The sequence below is a fragment of the Lagenorhynchus albirostris genome, chromosome 6 (genome assembly GCF_949774975.1).
Source record: "Lagenorhynchus albirostris chromosome 6, mLagAlb1.1, whole genome shotgun sequence".
In the NCBI taxonomy this organism is placed as follows: Eukaryota; Metazoa; Chordata; class Mammalia; order Artiodactyla; family Delphinidae; genus Lagenorhynchus; species Lagenorhynchus albirostris.
The window spans coordinates 56,795,026-56,805,647 of record NC_083100.1 but is presented as its reverse complement, the minus strand read 5'-3'; the positions used below and the strand labels follow the sequence as shown (position 1 = coordinate 56,805,647).

General features: G+C 44.9%; 1 protein-coding gene across 1 annotated transcript; it reads left to right on the top strand.

Annotated features, from left to right (window-relative positions):
- Positions 1-1,377: 1,377 nt before the first annotated feature.
- HOXD1 (homeobox D1) lies at positions 1,378-3,103 on the top strand. Its single transcript, XM_060151418.1, has 2 exons — positions 1,378-2,023; positions 2,372-3,103. The coding sequence occupies exons 1-2, from the start codon at positions 1,378-1,380 to the stop codon at positions 2,704-2,706; spliced, it is 981 nt and encodes a 326-aa protein (XP_060007401.1). The 3' UTR covers positions 2,707-3,103.
- The last annotated feature ends 7,519 nt before the right edge of the window (positions 3,104-10,622 follow it).

Here is a 10,622-nt window from a genome sequence, read left to right as displayed (position 1 = left end):
AATAACATTTATTTATTTAATTTGTTATTTGTCCTGGAGCCCAAAAGAGGGAAACATTAAAAAAAATGTTCAAGGAAGTTGGAAGGTTTATCCATGTAAAGCTTGTCTTTGTAACCATTCTACTTTTCATTTCCTGTGCCAATTGCACTTTTATTTCCCGTCTCTCTACACTCAGTAAACAAAACCATATTATCAAGGGAAAGACGTGAGCCCATTAACATTGTGAGACCTCAGATTTCACTCGCAAGAGACGACGCAGCACTTATCTGATGGAACAGAAGCTTTAATTGCTTCGAGGTACAAGGCTCTCCAAACCTCTGAGATCTGACCGGTCCCTGGGAAGCCTTTGCTCCCTGAAGCCAAAGCGCCTCGGAGAAACCGTGCGCAGCAACGGTGCGTGTGCCAACCGCCCAGAGAGCAGCACAACGAGCGTTCCACTCCAAGGGCAGTTTCTTTATTTTACAACCTAGTCAGAGGGGGAGAATCTGCTAAACGTCCCACAAGGCAGAAACTTTCTTCTGTCCAAATCAAACCCCTGGACTCCAATACTCGCCCTTATCATGCCGCCACAAATGGAAGCAATCGAAGAAGCTGCGAAATAACGTGAAAAATCTAGCTTAAAAGTGAAGAGTTTGTGCCGCCCCTGCTACACAGCACCTACAGCATAAAATTTAGTCCCCAGAATCAGGGCGAGAGGGAAAAGAGGGAAAATTAAACGTCTACTCAAGGTTTAGGAGAGAGATTAGGAGGAGTGCCAAGAACACTGAAAGCGCTTAAGGGCTCAGAGAAAAAGGGAAGAGGAATAACTTTACCTTCCCAGGAGGAGGCTAGGAGCGGTCCCCGATGGCCTTTTAACACTTTCCACACCGCGGCGCCCACCCTTCACACCCGAGAGACTAGCCACCCACGATGCAGAAGAACGAGCTCACACCCTCTCCATCCTCTTGTCCTCACCCGAGCGGCCAGTCCTGCCTTTCTGCCCCCACCTGGTCCAATACCTGTCCGGGAAGCAGGCGTCCCGCGCTCTCGCCCCGCCCTTCCCCACGCAGCCCCAGGCCAGGGCGCCTCTCCGCCGGGCCGGGGTAGGGCGCTGGTCGGCGGCCACCCGCCGGTTGGCAAAGTTGGCGGCCGGGCAGGCGCGTGCAGCGGCGCGCCAGTCGGGACCCAGGCCGTGCTGAGACGGCGCCCATTGGCCGGCCGGCGCCACGTGGCCACCCCGCCCCTATATTAGGCCTCTATTTACCCCCGGCTGGCTTGCCATGGCTCGGCGAGGGTAGTTCGGCTAGAGAGGGAAGGCGGAGCGGCGCCGACCGCGGCGGTCCTGCGGGCCCCGCACCTGGGCGCGGCCGGTGCGCTCAGGTGGGGTGGACCGGAACCATGAGTTCCTACCTGGACTACGTGTCGTGCGGCAGCGGCAGGGGCGGCGGCGACGTGCTGAGCTTTGCGCCCAAGTTGTGCCGCGCCGACGCTCGGCCAGTGGTCCTGCAGCCCGCCTTCCCCATAGGCAGAGGCGACGGCGCCTTCGTGAGCTGCCTGCCCCTGGCCGCGGCCCGAGCGGCGCCCTCGCCCCCGGCTGCTCCGGCGCAGCCTCCCGCGCCGCCCCCGGCCGCGCCCGCGTACGCCCCGTGCCCCCTGGAGGGGACCTACGAGCCGGGCACGGCACCTGCCGCGACCGGCGGCGCGGACTACGGTCTCCCGGGGCCCGGGCCCCCGTACGACTTCCCGTGCGCGCTCGGGCGGCCGGCCGACGACGGCGGGGCGCACGTCCACTACGCTACCTCGGCCGTCTTCTCGGGCGGCGGCTCCTTCCTCCTCAGCAGCCAGGTGGACTACGCGGCCTTCGGCGAGCCCGCCCCCTTCCCGGCGTGTCTCAAAGAGCCGGCCGACGGCCACTCCGGGGCCTTCCAGACCGCGTCCGCCGCCCCCGGCGTCTACCCCAATTCTGCGTCCCCTTCCTCCGGCCTCCCCGCCGCCTTCAGCACGTTCGAGTGGATGAAAGTGAAGAGGAACGCCCCGAAAAAAAGTAAGTGCTTGGGCCTTGGACGGACGGACGCCACTGGGGTTGGGGACGGAGCCTGCCTCGCGTAATTGCGCCGGGGGCGTGCTGTAGCTGTCCCTCTGGACGGCGGTTTGGGTTTTATGGGGGAAACGCGGTCCGAGGCGTCATTAAAGCAGGCGAATTCCATTGAGCGTGCCCCGAGTGCCAGGCGTTGAGAAAATTGCGGGAAGGAGCACTCGGTGAAGCTTTTCTCCTGGCACAACTGTGTTCGGAGACCCAAGAGTGACTTTGATTCTAATGTGGCCCCAAAGCTCTCCCGAGCCTCGTCTCCGCGTGTTCTCGCCCCGCTGATTCCCTGTCTTTACGTTGCAGGCAAATTTGCCAAGTATGGAGCCGCCAACTCGTCCAGCGCGATCCGCACGAATTTCAGCACTAAGCAACTAACAGAACTAGAGAAGGAGTTTCATTTCAATAAGTACTTAACTCGGGCCCGACGAATCGAGATAGCCAACTCACTGCAGCTGAATGACACCCAAGTCAAAATCTGGTTCCAGAACCGCAGGATGAAACAGAAGAAAAGGGAACGAGAAGGGCTTCTGCCCTTGGCCACCACCGTGACTTCCCTCCAACTTCCCCTCTCAGGAACGAGCCCCACCAAGTCTGGCAAGAACCTGGGGAGCCCTTCTCAGGCCCAAGAACCTTCATGAGCCTTAGTCACGAGGCTGAGGAACTGTGGCCTGTAGAACTTACAGGCCACCCCACCCCTATCTGGACTTATTAGCTCAGTTTAGGATGCAGGTGGGCAGGGCAGAAATAATAAGAGGTTTCACTTGGAGAGGAAGTATCCTGGTGGCTTCTGAGTTCGGAGCTGTGGGTGTCCAGATGTTAATTTGAAGTCTCTAAAGCCACCGATCTGTGTATTAATTGTGTCTTATCAGGGAAAAGGAGCCCAGCCGCCCGCCCAGCCCTGCTGCTATGTTGCCTAACTTAGTCATGTGCAATTCTCGGTGCAGAGTGGCAGAGCATTCCTTGCTGAGCTCAACCAACACCTTGATGTGCTCAGAAGAGCATCTACCCAAAGTTTTATCTGGTTTTAATTTAAAAGACAAGACTACATGTATTCAGCTTCTAGAGATGACCAAAGCTAGTTATAGTTAGGGCCTCCTTGATGTATAAGCTGCTTCAGCAATGATCTTCACGTTTGCACTACAGGTTTTTTTTTTTTTTTTTAAAGCAGTTTCTACCTCTCCATGTGCCTGAGTGAAGATACAATCTCTGTTTAGTTAGTAGCTGAACAAATCCGCAGGGTGGGTAAAGATCCTGAACTATACCTTGACACCAGTTACTCAAACTTGAATGTAAATATATACAGTATGTATATATTTTAAGAGGTTTGCTTGTAGTGAACTCATATATGACATTTAATGTCATAGCATGTAAAGGGTTTGAACTTTTTTTTTGTAATAAAAAACAGAATGTGCTACCTTTTGCTTTTCCTTACACTCTTATGTTTTGATTATCTTTCTTAAAAGCTGATTCAGTTTCTTCTGTTTGGAATTTCTTGATTCAGCTATGGGAATTTGTTAGGCTGATAACTTTAAAAAACAACACTTCTTAAAGGCTGTGTATGTGAACTAGTTAGGGACGATTATCTGAGCCGTTTAAGGGAGAAAAAACTCTACTCTGCCCAATATCCAAGTAATTATGGAAGTATTTCCTTACCTTAAGTGCCCTAGTTTTATGGTGAATATGTAGACTGCACATTAAGTTTAGATGTCCACTGTGGGAATGTTGTATAGCCAAGGGGACACTGCAGAGAGATCTCCTTGTCTTTTTCTCTCCTGCTCTCACAAAAGGAAGAGGAGAGACAACTTGAAGACTTTGTTAGTTGGTTAGTGTTCTGAGAAAGGTAGCTGCACATCAAAATATCTCAGTGGCTGAATTCCCATTTCCAAAGTCAAGAATTACAAAGGAGGATGGGAGAGGCCAGTAGTCGCAGCTTTCCACTTCCTGTAACCCGGACTGTCTAGCCTTGTAAGAGCACAGGGGTGCCTTTCTGTTTTTTAAAAAATGATATATTTTCAAATGAATTCTTTGGAAGAAGTACAGGCAGAAAATTGGAAAGTTGGCCAGAAAGTATGTGATAAAAAACTTCTAACCTTATTTTCATCCAGCCCCCCAGTTCCCATCCCTGAAGGCAACTGTGGTTTTTCAAATATGATTTGAAAAACTGTGGTGTTAATACACAAAATCATCTGGATACTTGGGACAATTGTTGGGGGAGAGGGCAGGTCATTTCCCTCACTTTATAGATAGCTATAGCTCTATCTTTAAATTCTCTGTATAGTTCAACTGAAAGGCTTAAAGGCCCAAAATAATCCAGCTAAGAGCTTCAGCTCTCCTGTTAGCTGAATTTCTAGATTCTAGTGTAGTACTTCAACCCAATAATTCAGAAGTTTAATAACTGTGGAGGAATACTTTCCCTATAAAACAGTCATGATTGTCTTAGAAGATTGAAGTTACACTTAAACTCTTGTCCATTGCACCCACAGTTGAATGGATTTGAAGAAATAAAATGATCAGCTCTAACAAACTCAGCTGATTAGGGGGGAAAGATATCATTTAAAAAGCAGGTCTGTCAATATTATTCTTGTGTTTCACCATCTGCCCTTCACTAACTTGATGCTAATCGGATCTTGTTTGAGACAACAGCTCCCCCTCTGAGCTCTGTAGCCATTTGAAAGGACTCGTTAAAGACTTGTGATCTGCTTGCTCACAGCTCTCTCTGGGCTTACCCTGCAGTGGTCTTTGACAAGACAATGTTTCTTTTTTGATAAGCATTCAAAAGTGCACCTAAACAAAAAAATACCAACACGCTTGGTCATTTCCTTAATCTACCACCCTCTTCTCTGAGAAAAATAAAGCTTTTCCTTTTGAAGCTACTACTAGCACTTAGCCCTGATGGATGTCTTCCCTGATGAAGGTGGCTATTTTGTCATACGTATAATGCTGTTCTATGAATCAGGCCAATATTAGCTATTTTTTGACCAACCCCAGGGATCTTTAAAAGCTTTCTTAATGCATATCGCTCTACAGCTATATTCAGTATTAGGGAGAGTCCTGGCTGGAGATTGGGACGAACTAGGTGACCTCTGGAGGTCCCTTCCAGCAATGAACATGTTACAGGAACAACTCAATGACTTCTGCCAATTTTGTTTTAGGCCTATCATTGGAAGAAAGAGTTCAGTTCTGAGAATGCAGCCCCTAGGATTACAGTGATACTGTATTTATACAGGAAAAGTGCATATTTGACATTATTAAATACATCTCACCATTGGAGATAACCTGGCCCATGTGGATGTTTGTAGAACATTCCCCTTCCCATTATTCAGAGCCTTGTGTTACTTTGAGTCAGATCCTCGATGAAGTATGATGGTTACTACACAAATTGTGAAATTGCTGAAACAATCCATCCCATTTCTATTTTATAAGGTTTCGAACTAAATATGCTAATTTACCCTCTAGCAACTCGCTACAAGAATGAATACACAGTGGACAGCTCTATCTGTTATATAATGAACTATTCAATGTTCTTTTGTCTTCACAGAATGACCATGTGTCTATTTTTCTGGATTCAGGATAGCTGGGAGTGAGGATGAAGAAATAAAGCATTTAATAACATAAAAACTTTTCATTACTGTTCCTGACTACTGGCAAACAAAGGACTTGCTGATGTAAAAACCAAAAGCAATGTCACTTAGATCCTCAAAAAATTAATTGTATGTGATTTATTCTGCCTCAATCTTACATAAGGTGAGGCCCAAGACCAGAAGAGGTTATGTCTGATTATCATGTCATCAGAAAAGAGGAACAGGCTCAGGAGAGTTGCATTAACTCCGAAGTTCCAAACAAATGCTCTGTATTTGCTGAATATTGAATTTGAAGACATCAGGACCTAATCACCTTCTAAGAGATGTTTAGCTTGACCACAGACCTCTCAACGAGAAAAATACTCATTGTTAAAACTTTATTTGTGGTTTTAAAGTGAAACCATACTGGACGTATCTCACAACTAATGATAAATCTCTATCTAAATAGAAATCAAGATTTTCATGGCTTTGAATTCTACAGCATATTTCTGGGGCCTGAACATGCAACAAATATACAAAATAGTTCTATTTAACATCTCACTTGTAACTGCTTCTGAAGTTATACTTGTTACGCAGAGATATAATTTCAATAGAAACTGTTTAATTCAAGCCAAATGGAAAGAAATCCTAAATATTGGTATGAAAGTAAGGTCTATTATTTAGATTGTAAAGTGTTAAACACTATGTTGTCTATTTCTAATAGTCTTATGGGTATATTTAATAACTATAAAGAACAGCCAAAGAGTGGTCATTTGGACTTGTAATAGCTAATAAAGCAGGTCACTGACATCTTCGAGGCAGTTCTAGAGGGCTCTAGACTGTTTAGCACATCCCATTCTTAGGGGTTTTGTGCAGCCTAAACTACAATTTGAGGGAAACTCTTTAAGAAAAAAAAAAAACCCTCAAAATCATAAATACAAAATTGCTAGGGCACCTCCCTAGACCTGGTAGGGCCCAAGTTAGTGAAGTTTAAGTTTCTCTGGCTTCATCTCTGTCCCTTCCTGAAATGGTTGCTCTATTCCCACTACCCAGCCATTGCCTGTAAGATGATATCAATAATTGCTTTTCTCCGACATCTTGGAGCCAGAATTACTGTTTGCTCCTCTTCAAGTGTATCAAATAGTAGGTAATGTGAACAATGGCAGACTGGGGCTCTGTTCTGCTCTCTGAGCATCTCAACCCCACTCTGTTCTTCTGGACTGCCGGCTGGATGAATTACTTCACTGCCTTGGAGTGGGAGCTCTGTCTCATCCTGGAGGTTCTTTTCTGGTGTGTTTCCTTCTCAATGATACAAAGAGAAGAGAATTGTAGAGCTAAAGATGACACAGCTGCACTGCTGACTTCTAAGCATTTCCTGGAAGGGTGGAATCACTGAGGCTGAGGAAGAGGGCTGGGAAAATAAGAACACTGTTCTTAAGGAAGGGGACCTGGATTTTAGCAGTAGTTGTATTTTCGGATTAAATGGGAAAATAACTTCCCTGGTCTCGGTTTCTCCTATAAAACGAAGGGGGCTGGTCTGGATGATCATTACATTTCCTTATCATCTTAGTATCCTTCCATAATCCTTTGCTGGTTATTACTGAAAAGTTTATTTAACTATAATGTAGCTCTGTAAGATTAGCATCCACAAGAGGCACTTATTGAAGTAATATCTGAGTCTTTGGTAAGTTAACCTACAGAGCTTTAGAATGTATGTGTGGTGTGTGCGAACTGGGTAATGTTTCTCATGGGTCTCGATGCACAAAAAAGTTAACAATGAACAATGGTGATAGCCCCCTCCCCTGAAGTTACCACTTTGCTCTGAACAGATAAATTAGGGTCTACTAAGAAACTTCAAATGGGTGTCAGCGCTTTACATTCAGATTCTCAATCTCCTTGTTCTTAAGTCCATATTTCAAGCTTTCAGAATAAAGAAGTAATTTTGAATTTGTCTTCTTTGAAGATATGTGGGACTCCAAAGTAAATGCTTCGTTCTGTTGAAGACAAGAGATATGGATAACCAACTCACTCCTGCTTTCCATTAGTCACCAAGTTCTGCCTATTTTTCCTTCACGGGCTCCATCATCATTCATCTGTGCAATGGATGCCTTCCTTGTCTCCTTGCCTTCAGTCTCTTCGGCCAATCCATTTTAAAGCCACTTCTTCACCATGTTGTTCCACTGTTGGTTGTTTTTTTTTAAATATTTATTTATTTATTTAGGCTGCACTGGGTCTCAGTTGCGGCATGCGTACTCTTAGTTGTGGCATCCATGCGGGATCTACTTCCCTAACCAGGGATCGAACTCGGGCCCCCTGCATTGGAAGCATGGAGTCTTACCCGCTGGACCATCCTGTTGTTCCACTTTTAAATCCTTGGTAGCTCCTGGTTGGTTGTCAGTGGGAGAAACTCAAATGTCTTTAGCCTGAGACTCAAGTCCCCCAACATCTGTATTCATCCATGTTAATCTCATACCATTGCCTGACATAAAAACTTAACCCCAGGTAGTGTGATCTGTTCATTCTTTCCCCAAGGCAATTTATGCTTTTCTGCCTCTGAACCACTTCTCATTACATTCCTCTCTTGTAATTTTCTCCCACCTTCTCTTTGCCTATCCTACGTCATCCTTTATGGCACAGCTCAAATCCTATCACCTCTGTAAAATCTTTTTGCATCATCCAAGTTTAAAGTGAGCTCCTCTGAGCTTCTGTAGCATTTATTGTTTGTATTACTTGTTCAGCACTTACAACCTCCTGCCATTTTATGAGACCTCTTTCTCGTTCACTTTCTCTTTCCTTCTCCCTCTTCCTCCCTGCCACTGTCTCCCTCTTCCCCCTCCCTCATTAGTTCTCTCTCTATACTATTTGCTGAAAGTTGAATGCAGTTTTAGCAGATGAAGCGTACAGTGCTACTTGTTAAGTGCCTCTTCTACCAGGTGAAGAACACTATAACCACTTATTTGCTAAGTACTCTTTATATTTTATTATTTACTGTAGAAGACAAGCTATTCTTGACCACAGGATAAAATACCAATATCAGGCCAGCAGGTGAAGGAGGGAGAACTATAGACTTCTTTCATTGTGCCTCGAGGCACATTCTTTTGATTGAATACATCATAAACTAACAAAGAGTGTGAATGTTGTCTAAAACGATCCATTTTATCCTTTCAGACTATAATTTATAATGTACTTTGGTTGTTGTTTGAGGCTTTCTAATATATTGTGTTAATTACTACAGTTACAGTTACAGTTACTTGAGGACCTTATGGGAGCAGAACCTTTAGAGGAGGATTGTTGAAACCAAACAAGGTCTAGTGTGGAGTTTATTAAGAAAGGTCTGGAAACAATTAAATGTAGTGGTTACAAGAGTGGAGGCAGATAGGCTTGGGAGCAAATGCTGGGACAGATGACTCAGTAACACTTAGCTTCTACATTCCTCCCTTAAGAATGGCAATAATAACGGGACTTCCCTGGCAGTCCAGTGGTTAAAATTCCAGGCTTCCACTGTAGGGGGCATACGTTCGATCCCTGGTGGGGGAATTAAGATCACGAATGCCACGCAGCGCGGCCTAAAAACCCCCCAAAGTAACCATAAAAATAAAATAAGAATAAATAAAATAAAATAAAAAGCTTCTGCACAGCAAAAGGAACAACGAACAAAATGAAAAAGAAAAAAAGAATGGGAATGATAACGTCCTTACTTCATTGACTTTTGGAGATGAACAGAGATAATACATGCAGACTGCTTAGCACAATGTCTGATGCTTAATAAACAACCACTAATTACTAACACAGAATGAATTATGAGAGTTGTAATAGGCAGCCAGAACGAAAAGATGCAGGCTAAAGGAGAGAAATAATTTAGATATACCACAAATATTTATTGAGCTCCTGGGTGCCAGGCACAGAATATTAACAATCAGAATTGAAGAGATATTGAGAAGAAAACAAGAATTGCAGAGAATCAGTTTGGAGAGAATAAGTAAAGTCCTAGGGTTATTGATAAAGTTAGCAAAATTTGGTGGCACATGGTAACAGACTAAGGTAAAACGGCACTTAATGGATACCTGATGAGAGCAGTGGCTGAGAACTCTCTGAATTAAATAAGAGCCCAGGACCTTAGAAGAAGCCTGGGGGAAATAAAAAACAAAAGGGGCATTAGGGCTTCCCTGGTGGCACAGTGGTTGAGAGTCCGCCTGCCGATGCAGGGAACGCGGGTTCGTGCTCCGGTCCGGGAAGATCCCACATGCCGCGGAGCAGCTGGGCCCGTGAGCCATGGCCGCTGAGCCTGTGCGTCCGGAGCCTGTGCTCAGCAACAGGAGAGGCCACAACAGTGAGGAGCCGGCGTACCGCAAAATAAATAAATAAATAAAAATAAAGGGGGCATTAGGCCATTAAACACTGCTTTCAATTTACTGGATCATTCCAGGCGACGCAGAAAACTTAAATCCATCACACTTCTGCTCAATTTTTCTCTATCCAAAGGACATGTGAATTGACATGCATGGTATTTTAAGGGTCAGGTGTCATAAATTAGAACCAAGTGCTGATTTACATGACTTTCCTACATTGGGACACCTCCCTGTGTTGAATGGATCATCCTTAAAAATAGACTCTGGTTGCTGTGTTCTGTTGACTTCAAAGTTAAAATATGATCAACCACGTTTTTTCCTTTGTTACTGCAGAAAGGAGGAATTCCTCTCTTTACCTACTCTGCCAGTGGGGAATTGTGAATTTCTCAACTGTGCATAAACCTATAACTATTTCCATTGTGGGTTTAAGAAAGCCTGCTCTTAACCTAAAACAACAACAACAGAACAAAACAAAACAACTTGCTGCGAAAAGGACACTTTGAGGTCTTATATAAAGTCCTATATAAATAGAAAGTATTTTATTTTTCCTAAATGCCTAGGACCTAATTGTCAAAATAGTGTTAGTATTCAATTGCTTGCATGAGTTATTATTCTACCATATATAAATGTTTATATCTTCTCTTC

Bases quoted from the DNA above. Each gene is read 5' to 3' on its own strand.
- HOXD1 (XM_060151418.1), top strand. From the start codon at position 1,378: ATGAGTTCCTACCTGGACTACGTGTCGTGCGGCAGCGGCAGGGGCGGC. The intron at 2,024-2,371 runs GTAAGTGCTTGG...TTTACGTTGCAG, and splicing joins GAGGAACGCCCCGAAAAAAA to GCAAATTTGCCAAGTATGGA.